The sequence below is a fragment of the Branchiostoma floridae genome, chromosome 13 (genome assembly GCF_000003815.2).
Source record: "Branchiostoma floridae strain S238N-H82 chromosome 13, Bfl_VNyyK, whole genome shotgun sequence".
NCBI lineage: Eukaryota > Metazoa > Chordata > Leptocardii > Amphioxiformes > Branchiostomatidae > Branchiostoma > Branchiostoma floridae.
In genome coordinates, this window is record NC_049991.1 from 12,162,494 (window position 1) to 12,174,723 (window position 12,230).

General features: G+C 39.9%; 2 protein-coding genes across 2 annotated transcripts in view; one reads left to right on the plus strand and one right to left on the minus strand.

The window, feature by feature from the left end:
• The window catches only part of LOC118428905 (beta-1,3-N-acetylglucosaminyltransferase lunatic fringe-like), a 31,361-nt gene extending 26,116 nt beyond the window's left edge, over positions 1-5,245 (plus strand). Inside the window, exons 5-9 of the mRNA XM_035839189.1 lie at positions 657-807; positions 1,284-1,366; positions 1,844-2,009; positions 2,561-2,655; positions 3,097-5,245. Of these exons, the coding sequence (XP_035695082.1) occupies positions 657-807; positions 1,284-1,366; positions 1,844-2,009; positions 2,561-2,655; positions 3,097-3,169 (568 nt within the window). The 3' untranslated portion in view covers positions 3,170-5,245. The remainder of the gene's footprint in view (positions 1-656; positions 808-1,283; positions 1,367-1,843; positions 2,010-2,560; positions 2,656-3,096) is intronic.
• A 667-nt stretch (positions 5,246-5,912) lies between these two features.
• On the minus strand, positions 5,913-10,112 carry LOC118429276. The gene is made up of 2 exons (XM_035839756.1): positions 9,346-10,112; positions 5,913-8,338 (listed from the first exon to the last, which is right to left on the minus strand). The coding sequence occupies exons 1-2, from the start codon at positions 9,759-9,761 to the stop codon at positions 7,417-7,419; spliced, it is 1,338 nt and encodes a 445-aa protein (XP_035695649.1). The 5' UTR covers positions 9,762-10,112; the 3' UTR covers positions 5,913-7,416.
• Between the last annotated feature and the right edge of the window lie 2,118 nt (positions 10,113-12,230).

The window sequence follows — 12,230 nt, forward strand, 5'->3', positions numbered from 1 at the left end:
CTTTCCCAAATGTGTGCGGTGGGCCCGCGACTTGTGAGGTGAAGGAGACTGACTAGTCGTGGACTGTTCTGGTGTTCGTTTCCCACACCCTGTGACTTGTACACAAGTACAAGGAAAGTGTCTACAGCATTGCCTTCCATCAACTTGCAGCGAGAATCAAATGCAAGCAGTTACATGTACCAAATGGCAACCAACTTAATGATAATGATCTTTGATACAAAAACAGCCAAATATGATAATTTCTGATCAAGGATCTCTGTTGGGGACAATTGATATTAGTTACATGACCACATAGGTGACCTGTGAAAGACCTTGTACAGCTATATGGTACATGAAATGAGTTGCAGGGAGGACCCCTGTTTACTTATGTCAGTACTGCAACACATAGCTCATGATCAGTGTACCACATAGAACAATGAATTAATATCTTCGGAAGACATCCTCTTTGTATCTAAAGTAATTAGTCTTTTGATTTAGGATCAAGGATTTTCAAATGTTATATCATTATATCATTATTACTACTGCTGCTGCTTCAAAGTACAAGTAACTGCTTCTTTATGTTCATTTACAAGTAAATTCTACAATGAAATCATGTTCGGTACAGTCTACATACATGTATATGCAGCTCCTCACAGTGCCTGTTGTGAATATTGCAGGTGGTTCTGCCATGTGGACGATGACAACTACCTGAACGTGCATGAGCTGGTGAAACTGCTGAACCAGTACAAGCACACAGACGACATCTATCTCGGCAGGCCCAGCATAAACCACCCCATGGAGACGTATGATAGGCATGAAAACATGCAGGTCAGCATTTTGTATCTTCCTAGTCAATTTCACACGGAGTTATGGCAACTGTTGAACTCCATGTGAAAAACTTTCAGTATTTCTAGAAGTCCTTCCTTTGCTAATTCACCTTTATTTGCAGAGTAACTTATATCTGTTGTACCTAAAACAGGATATTTCGGGATATCATGTTGATGGACAGTGGTTTCAAATTGCATTTTTTTCATTAAGATGCAGTTTGAGACCACCGTCCGTCGACTTGATATTCCAAAATACCCTGGTGTTAAATACAACGAGTTAATGACTTAGGTTACCCCACGAATAAAGGTGAACTAGCATTACTTATCATTACTTAACATTAGGAAAAATAAGTATTGCTCATAAAAAGAGAGTTGTATCTGTGAAATTACTATATCATAACTCCATGTACATATATATTATAGTCATTAATACAAATGGATTTATCTCACTTCGATTTATCTTATTTGTACTTGCAGAAAGTGAACTTCTGGTTTGCCACTGGTGGTGCAGGCTTCTGCATCAGCAAAGGACTGGCCTTAAAAATGATTCCTTATGCAAGGTAGGCAAATGTACAGAAATAGATAAGATACCTGCATTTAAACTGGTTTCTAATGATAGATGATGGACAAGGCCAGGGACAACACATCCACATAGAAAAATGTACATAATGACTCATTGTTCCTAAAGTCTAAAGACTTGGAGTAAAAGGTAATGTACTAGAAGTTCATCAAAACATGACCTTAGTATCAAAGTACAATGTAGAAGAAAAATTATTATTTTCGGTGCGATATTTTTTTTCTTCTTCATCCTTTTTTTAGTAGACCTTATTTATCCCAGGCTTCATGCATTCTTGTAAGTGAATAGCAAGCTAATGACATTCAATGTGTCATGTACCAGACCAGAAATTGTTTGCAGCCACTTAAGCTGATTTCTTCTATTGAAACAGGGGATCTCAAACTCTGAAAAGATAAGATTACAAGAATAACTTCCTGGTATCAAAGACTAATGCCTCACATTTCCTCATATTTTCCTTCAGTGGTGGGAAATTCATGAGTTCCTGTGAGAGAATACGACTCCCTGATGACTGCACGCTGGGCTTCATCATCGAGAGGTTACTGAGGGTCAAGCTGGTGCAGATCCAACAGTTCCACTCTCATCTGGAGTGGCTCAAGTTTATCAAGAAGGAAGAACTGCCTCATCAGGTACGATCAATCAATCAATCAATCAATTAATCAATCAACCAGTCAATCAACCATTAAAAGATAAACCCAAAAGTTAATTTACTAACCAGAACTTTAAATCCAGTTAAGCTGTTAATTGGTCAATAGATCGTTCAACCAATCCATTAATCAATCAATTGATCAAGAAATCAAGAAATAAACCCATGAGTGGATTTTACCGCGCACGCTCCTGTATCTACTGGAGCAATTGTGCAGCCAAACAACTGATTTAATTGCAATGTTAGAATAGGCCTCTTGAATGTTGAATGTATTGTAAATTGTATGTTCCCTCTGTGAATGGATGATGAAAGGTCTCAATTTGATGTGACTCAAGGTACATGTACATGTACTTGCCATTTACTATTCACCTGATACACTTAAATGTTAGCTGAAGAATCTTCTTCTGGCTTTTGTATCCAGTCAAGGAATTATGTGGCCAAACAGCTGATGAGAAGTAGAATGTCAGATTGATTGTTATACTATGTTAAGCCTGCTGAATGTAGAATCGTATTGTAATGGTACGTTCTTTCCAGGTTTCCCTGAGTTACGGACTGACTCCGTACCGTGGAAGTGCTAGAAATGTTATTGGCCTTGATGAGGTATTCAGTGAAAGTGATGATCCAACAAGGTAAGTCATTGTATTTCTATACTGTCTGTTAAGAATTTTGTTTTCCTGTCTCTTTGATAAAAACTGCAACACAACACTAAAGTGTATCATAATAAGAGAGGACAGAACAGTTGTGCCTGTGATATGTTGCTTCTGTTAAACCATCGTTCTTGTGATAAAAGTGTTTTGGTTTTGTTTACGACGGACTAGTGGCCCGTGAACATTTCTGTTCTGTTCTGTCCTGGCCTACCTACCTCCTTTTCTAGGCACTTACATACTGTTCATTGTCAGTTAAAGGGTCCTCTGTCGGAGTTTTTACTCTGGTGTCTTGTGGTAAATTTCCTAACAATAACTTAAAGATGATTCAGGTGTAGATGAAATCAAAACTGGAGTGTGGCTTTTTAACTTGGTAGGGAGGAAGACCCTGAATGTCATTGTTCTCATGTCATGTTTGTTTTGCAGGTTTAAGTCCCTGCACTGCCTGCTGTACCCGTATGTAGACCTGTGCAGTGGTCATGTGAGGACAAGAAGATAGTTAAGACTGAGATTATGTTTCTTTTGCAACTGTAAGCAACATACTGGGTCGATTGGACATAGAGAACAGCAGTACAATTGTAACGCTAACAGTACCAACCACTATGTAAAATGATAACACCACACACAATGAAATGATACTACAAAAAATGTGAAAGGATGAAGTAATTTTTTTTTGTCGCAGATATTGGTTTTCAGATACATAGAAAAAAGTCAGTATGCAGTTTAAATATGATCATATTTTGTATTACATCAACAGTAGTTGGCCAAGGTCAGCTTGCAATCTTTTTAATGTCCAACATTCCATTGCTATATAATGGGTTACTTCTGTAAAAAATGAACAATAAGTGAGATAGATCTATTTCTTAGCACAAATGTTTTTAGCTCATTGGTAAATAGGTATTAAATGTACATACGATGTAATCTGCAAGCAGAATTATAGGGGACAAAGACAGTGTCCAAATGGCTGAACAGAGGCTGATTAAGTACTGTTGAGCTCTTTGGTTACTGACTTGCCCCTGATAGATCTGCTTGGAGATAATATGTGATGCACCACAAAAATGCATATATGTTGCAGTGGTTTCGTCTGTTAACTTGCTCAGCATTTACAAACATTGTTTTAGACCACTTTTTGTTTTGTTTGATGTACATAAGCTGCATGATTGTCGAAAAGCAGAGATTATCATTTTCTATGTATGAAGTTGAGATTAACTGCTGTATGTATAAAGTGCTGTAAATGATTCAGGTTTCATCATGCTTTTTATTACCTTACTAGGCTAGAATAGATGTTATTATTATTAAGTATATAGTAACTGCAGGTACATTGCAACTACTTCTGAAAAGGACAGTTCATATTTTTCTGTAGTTTTTCTTACAGAAGGATGCAAATTAGGCTTTGAAACATGAAAAGCACAAATTAATAGCCAGATGTAAAAATGGGTCCATTTCGAACCTACTAAATCTTATGGTCTGCAATTTGCATAAAGCAAAGTGATCTTCATTTGAATTCTGAGATGTTCGCCCTCTATTTTGCCACCCCACTAGTCGTTAATTTAGTTTACCATCCAAAAATGATGGTATCACGAAGCATTTACTGCCAGTTTGGCCTCAGGTAAGAGACATGCTGTGATCTAAATTTACCAAATGACATCAGCAACCACAAGCGTTGTTTATAGACAGTCAAGGACTAAATTTGTGTGTTTCACCCCATCTTTCTTAAATTTTAGAAAATTCTAACCTCATCCGCTGCTTTCTTAAATTTGTAAGAAAAAGGCAGGGCCAGAATATCTGTGTGGGAAAGATATACTATTTACAACAGAATTACAACATGGGAGTTCTTAGCTACAGAACCAGCATCTGCTGACACGGTCCATTAATGTAAACCAAAGGCTGGATAGAAAGTTGATTGTGCAGCTAAGAATTTTATTCATAGAATAAAATGATGTTAACTTTTAAGGGGACTAAGGATTTGTCCATGAACAGAGTTAAAGACAAATATTTGTGCTACACCAGTGCCTTATAAGGTATACCTTAGAGAAATGCTTGTACATACAGAGGACACTGTGCTGTGATACTGTATTTTATCTCAAATAAAATGCCCAATATTTGTAATTATACAAGTTTAATTCCTGAAAGTTTCTATTTCAGGGTTCCTATCACCCACTGAATGTTCACCAAGTATTGACAGCATTTGTCATGACACTTAGTGATAGTATGGTTGGTTTTTGCAGTGAATGTTCAAGTCATTTTAAGAGAATGAAGTTTCATAATACAATTGCAGGTTTTACATATTTTTATGAGATCCCAAGACATGGTGGTGTAAGAATGCATCCCACTTTTTTTAGAATGGAATGACAAGAGTGAAAAGAGGTTTATGAAGTGAGTACAGTTGTATAAAGCTGCTTAGCACTACTTGTTACCGGCATGAGTGGATGAGTTTTGTAAATATTTTGCATAGTTAAATCCCACGACAGGCACAGTATATGATGCTGAAACTTGGTTCATATTGAGCTGCTGATGTCGGATGACGATGTATTTTGTTTATTTATGAGATTAAAAAGTTGATTTTGACACACTAGCGTTGATTATTCCTGTATGACTTATGTCTTGACTCTTGGTATGAGTGGAAAATGGATGGGTATCATAGCATGAAAGTTCATCTGTGTTGGTAGAATACATTATAGAAATTGCTAAACTTTCTTTCCAACAATGAAATTAATATAGGGACTAAATTTTCTGTCAAACTCCATCGACCTTGTTCACAGAATGACCCTCTCTATCTCCAGCAGTGATGTCAGGAACATGCCACTTTTGCAGGAAAGTCTATGTCACTTAACAGAGACATAGACTTTATTAAGTCCCTATATTAGTTTCAGTGTTGGAAAGAAAGTTTAGCAATTTCTATAAGAATGGGTATCATGTTGAGAGAAACATGTGGTTGAGTAAGAAGTTTTCTATCAGATGCGATGAATTGGAAATGAAAATTTGTAGAAATATGTAGATGGGTTCGAATGGATACAAATGTTTGTCAGGTACTAACTGTTATCCTGAGTACCATCCTCCATAGTGACTGCTAGCTCAATAACTAAGCTTGCTGAAAGTATTGAGCCAGTGTTCACTATGGAGGATGGTACTCAGGCTAGCTACCTTTGTGTTACCATTCTACAGTCTTTCATCAATGTTTCCTTTTCTGTTTTCTTAATCACATCTTTTTTTTCTTCAATTTTTACATAATCCAAGCCCATGTTTTTCTTTCTATAGCAGATTTTCTGTTTCACTTCCACACATATTTGACTATTCTATTTGCAAGAACACAGTAAAACATGAAGCACCAAGCAGCGAGTGCTGGTGTCGTGCACAACATGTTAGAAAACATATTCCACACTGATAAATGTAATCAGCAGCACTACAGCAGTTCTAGCCTAAGGCTACTTGAGACCAGTGCATGCAGTGTGTGAATATGGACATAAATGAGAAAATCTGATATCAGGGAGACTTTGATTTGATTATTAACACCATATAGGCAGTCAATCGGAATGAACCCTGACATTTAAACCACTGCTTTTTATGCTGTCACGAATACTAGTAGTGCGAATATTCCTTTGCCAAGAAGGTTGTGCTTTTGAGTTTAAGATTTTGGCCCCCCGTGAGGCTTTCATCTGTACTGCAGGAAAATGTCTTTTTTTGTGTGTGTTCTGGACAAGGTGCTTTGTGATGGTAGATAGGTCTTGTGCTCATGAAGAAGTGACTAAAGAGAAAATTAGGTCGCATATTATGCGAATCAGGTGATTTTCCTTGGGTCGCTGAACTTGCATGCTGCTACATTTGGCAGGCACGAATCCGTTAAGGATGACGTTAATTAGCTGTCAGGGGCCAGTGTAATTTCTGCGTAGGTGCTACATTAAATCATCGGTTTCCCATTTGACAACTGTCTAAAAAGGCTATACTTGAGGAAGAGCTACATGTAATGTAATGTTGGGTTGGGTTGCAAAATCATTACGTTTCCTTGCTGCCCAATTTTGTTACAAACTGATACACTCTGGAGGATTTAATATTCTCCAAGCAGAGTTTCAGTCGCGGAGACAGTAGCCATTATAATCCCCGCGATCTAACCTCGTCTTGGAGACCAAGGATTTAAGACCCAAGTCCTAATCTCTTATCCATTTCTGACAGAAAGACATGTTGGCTACACAGGGTAGCTTTCTCTCACTGCTCTGCCTAATACCAAGCAAGGGAACACACTTTTATCATTGAAAGAAATTGAACATATTGATATTCATTGAAATACACATATATATACAAAATATCAACACGAGCAGCCAATATCATTGTCTGGTTAAGCTTTACGCAATAAATGATAGTATTGCATAATTACATACATTAGATCGATCAACAGAAAAACCTTTACAGACATGTGTAACCATGGAAATACGTTTAGCAGTCAATATGTCTGCAGTACTAGCAACATAAAACCAAACGTTTTTCTGAACATAAGTTGCGTCTTCAAAATCAATGGATGCGTCATTCGCAGACGACAGAATCAATAGATGTGTCAATCACATAACAGCTGTTTTTTCTCAGTTGTAAGCTGATACAGCATACATTTGTCATAGAAATAGATCAATTTCTTGAGTATTTTCATGTTGTCGTTTACTCGTTCTGTATCAACTCTACTTCTATATGACCGTGTATTACCACAGCCTGTCTTTTTTTTATTTTAAATAACCATTGCAGCAATACAGTCCACCTCTAGAACAGGAAAGGCAGTCCTACATCTTCTAAGCTAAATGAGGTGATATCTGGTCCCAGATCTTGTTGCATCATCGCATCTTGCAGGTTGCGCTCGCTTATTTTCTCCAAATCGGCGCCTGTGCGCTGGTCGTACATGCAGGCGGGCAGTCTTCTGTAGCCGTCTTCCGTCAACATTTCAAACGACAGTCCGTCACAATCTGGAGCGCTTTGGTCATATGCGGAAGTTGGGGATGTGTGGAGGATACCTTCAGTGGATTGGTCAAGGATTGAGTTTAGTTCGATTGGATTAGCCCCGCTAAAGGATGTACCGTTCGAGCCAAAGCCGTAGAAATCCCCGCTATTTGGCGTGCCCAGAGGAGAGTCCAAGAACACGGACAGATCTGACAGGGAGTCGTTGGAGTTATTGGAGTCTGCTGCAAACGAGTCGAAGCTGGCGAAGTCGCATGGTTGCTGCATGACGTCATCACTGTTGGCACTCACCATGTCGCACAGCCGCATCAGGTTGTCGATGGCCTCGTCCGAAAGCTCCAACGAGTCCGACTGGAAAGACATGTCGGAATTCAGAGGATCGCACAGCTGGTCAGGGTCCAGCAGCTGGCTGCTTGGGAAGATGTTGTCGTTCTGGAAACAGTCCCAGTGTTGTTGACTCTGACGCACGGGACCGGGACTTTCTATGAAGTTGTTGTTGAAGATGGCTGGGTTGATGGCAGGAACGTTGGAGGACGGCGTGGCACCGGAGACAGCATGGTTCGCTCGCATCTGTTTGAACTCTTTTGACTTGGCGCTGCGGACCTTGGAGTGGAACTGCGGGTAGGCCAGGTGTTTCTTGTGTAGCTGTTTCTCGATGAATCTGCGGTGGTTCACCTTTCGCTTCTTGAGTCCCGCCAAGCGCCGAGGTTTCTCCAGCGTTCGCATGATACTGGGTGGGAAAAGATATGGGTTGACATCATCTTTGTTATTGATATCTAAACACAACACAGTTAAAATCAACATACAAGATGGGTTTAATAGAAGAAGAAACCAGCCCGACCCCTTAATCAGAATAGTAAAAATTCCGGAGGGCACAAGGTAAAACTTAATGTTTACATCCGACTTTTCGGTACATACTGTATTGCACGTTACATAACAATCCTGGCGTGTATTGCACTGTTGCTTTTACAAGAGTATTGCACTTAAACGGAAGTTATCTGCTAGAAAATAACAAATAACACAGATGGGGACTCCCACAGAGGTGTCTCTTGTACAATATATTACAGACATTGATACTTTTATTCATATGTATGTTTTGTTTTTGCTGTGACCTTTACGCAGCTCGGTTGGACAAAAATGTGCAATAAAGGTCTTCATTCATTCATTAATTTTACGGCATTAATGTCATCGATGAACAGACACTACGATACATTCCGTATGAAACAAAATAGATTTATATCAATGATTATAGACAATGTTTACATCAGTGGCGAATTTGACAATCCTGCAGTCAAAATAATGGTGCAGTCAAAACATTATAAGCAAATTACTCCACATGGAAGAGTTAACCTCGCAGATAAACACACGAGCAGCTGCTGTAGTTCCCATGTAGTAACCACCTGATGTTATAGTCGCCAAGATTTTCAAACGTTTCTGTAGATTTTGGTTTCTCTGTACTTTTTCATCGTCAGCCTGATTTTAAAACTTAAAAGCAGGACTTTCCAGAAGTAACTGTTAGTTTTGTATCCAAGGACGCAAAAGTTGACTATATACTAAATCAAATGGCAATTGACGCGCCAGGGAAGAGTCATAGACTTAAGCGCTGTCTTTTGTGAAACGTTCCTATTAGTTACATGTTTTTGATAATATACGCTTTTACACCATGAGCGCATACGACCAACTGATTTGCCTTGTTTTATGCAGACTTTTATGTAGTTAGTACAGTCTAATTCCCACCTGTTTGAAGCCACGTTCAGAAACATCAAGAGGTCGCACTGTGGATCGGTGGATGCAGACGATGTAGACGCCGGTGCAGTAGTAGTAGTAGTAGTTGTACACGGAGATGCCCCATCGTTGACAGAGTCTTGTGAGGATGTGCTCCCACACGATTTCTGTGCGCCTTCCTCCTCAGGACAGGTGACAGTGACATTGTTCACGGAGAAACAGGACTCGTTTGAGGAATACCCAAGTTCGTTGACAGACGAGTCGTTGTTGTCAGTGTTGCCAAAAGATGCGATGGTGTGTATCGACGGCAACTCGTAGCACGAGGAATGTTCTGAGGTGGGGAAGAAGAAGGAATTTGCGTCGTCCATGGCGGTGGCTGTCCCTGCCTCCGGAATGCTGATTACGTGGCTGTCGCTCGGTCGGCTCATCTCTGTCGCGTTGGCGCGCAGGGGATGTCTCGGGGACCAGGAGACACGACACTGACTCCACAAATGCCCGTGCGAACATAACCATTCACGTGGCCCGGCGGGTGGCTTCCATGTAATTTCGCAATTAGCGTGCTCCGCCTCTGCGCTCAGCAATCTTGTTCGAACTGACTGCCTCTGCGCCGCCCTCTAATCAAGCCTTAATCCACTTCTAGTCCCTGGCTATTATTTGATTCTGAGGCTTCCCCAACAATCAAAGAGTTACCATTGGGCAGGGGTAAGCAGATTCGTCGACATCCTCACTTGCCGCAGGCGATCGCCGAACTTTAAAGCAATACTACATTCCAGAAAAAGGTGCTATTATGTATATGTCGATACTGTTTCTTGGAATTCGATAATTCACTGTATTGGCAACGGTCACGGAGTTGGTACACGACAGCAGGTGTATCATATATAACGAGAATGTACAGATATACACAGAATGCCCTACACATACGTGTGGCATGTATGCTCCAAGTGTATTGTCCGAAAAGCTGGGTAATCTTTGTAACTCCCTGTGTGATCTGGAAAGTCACCATACTGCAGTCTGTTAGAAACCTCTTCCTGGAGTTCTATTGCTCACGTGTGTCTATTGCAGGTGATTTGCATAACGAGTAGCTTTCATTTGAAGAGATCATATCATGACTCAGCGGTGGTTCAAATATGGTGCATTCTGTACCATGTTACGACTGAAAAGGAACACTCACGTCCATTATACAACATAACAAGTTTTGCCAGGACCAGTAAGACTTGTTGCTCATACGTACCACCCGGCACGCCAGGAGAGAAAGAGAATATAAATTTAGAGCATGTTACGTAAAAGACTCACACTATAGGGAGCACATGATGGCTCAGCAGCATTTATGATTTAATTACGCACCAGCGTACTTCCCTGTGACGGCCACCTGTGGCCAACTCTGTGGTTAGCCACAGGCACTTGATGCACTAATAACCGCCCATCCGCTCAACGGATACACAACAGGAAGTGATGCATATAGACATCGATGCTATTTTTTCACCATAATTCTAACATGAAACATTTTCCTTGCACGTGATCCAATTTCTGAACGTTTTTGTTTGATCAATTGCAATTTCCACGTGAGTTATTAGGGTATTCATCGTTTTTTAAAAGCTTTCTAACTTTATACATAGGTCGTTCTTTAACTAATCGCTCGCCTGTGGTGAGATGTAAGTTTAATTGCTGAGTGTTATATACTCATTCAAAGTAAAGTCTGTTGCAAGGTATGACAGAATATATGCTAGCTTAGACGCCTCAGACCTTGTCACGGGCTCTTGAACACTACCATTTGGCTTATTTTTCCGGGAGCTCGAGAAACGTTGCGATTTTGCCTTTCTACATCTGCTTGGAAATCAGTGGTTATTCAGTGAGGCGCACAAAAGCCATAGACCTACATGTAGCTTCATCACAAGGAACACTTGTGCAAAGTCATCTATCAACTACAGCTTACAATACATGGTTACAACACCACCACCATCGATACACCGCCACAGTTCATCACGTATCATAGATATGTCTTATCAGTATACAACTGTGGCACAAACAGAACGAGCCAAAACATATCTATAGGCTCTGACGACCTAAAAACGATGGAATGTACATGATTATCAGATAGATAACTGAATGTGCCGTTTTCAACATCTCATACCCACTTCATTGTTATTGACCACATGTCATAGTACTGTTATGACATGTTGTCATGATGTGTTCTCAGGTTCTTTCAAAAACTATATTCATCATGTCATCATACTGCAATTACCCACTTGCGTACTTGTTAGAAGGGCCATTCGTGGACGGTAAATGCGAGCATTGCGATGTGATTGCCGCTAATGACCGGAGAATGAGAAGTAGGGGTGATTCAGTCATCTTTAAGTAGATGATTATAGTTATCTGGAGGGCACCATTGCTATATTTTCCTGTCGCAGCAAGACATCAGTAACAGATGCGTGTTCTCACACACGTACACGTACCCATCTTCAAGCAGATGCAAGAGTGATATGCTTGTCCATCCGTGTACGCTGTCCGACACATTCCGATTGGAACTTCCATAGCACAGCTGGCTTCAGTAACAATAGGAATCTGATAGGAACAATCTGTATTTTACAATCCTAGTGACCTTTTGGATACATAGTATGTATGGAGAAGATATTACATAACAAGTAAATGCATTGGACTGGCCTCTTGGCACGAGCACTGTGCAGATGTTAAAGTTCCCATGGATTCATCCTGTAGCATCGATTAGCTTTGCAACAAGTAATTTTTACCAAACACATTAAACATCGTATGGTAAAAAATAAATCCATTACCATTCTTTCTTTTTCGTTAGGAAATTCTGCTAGGTTGTTTAAGGAGGGAATGAAACAAAATAACTTCAAGACTTCTTCTTTCAAGAGGTAGGTTGTCTTGTTTTAGAA

Coding starts and splice junctions, on each gene's coding strand:
- LOC118429276 (XM_035839756.1), bottom strand. CDS start 9,761: ATGAGCCGACCGAGCGACAGCCACGTAATCAGCATTCCGGAGGCAGGG. Junction 8,339..9,345: donor CTGAACGTGGCTTCAAACAG/GTGGGAATTAGA, acceptor TTTCCCACCCAG/TATCATGCGAACGCTGGAGA.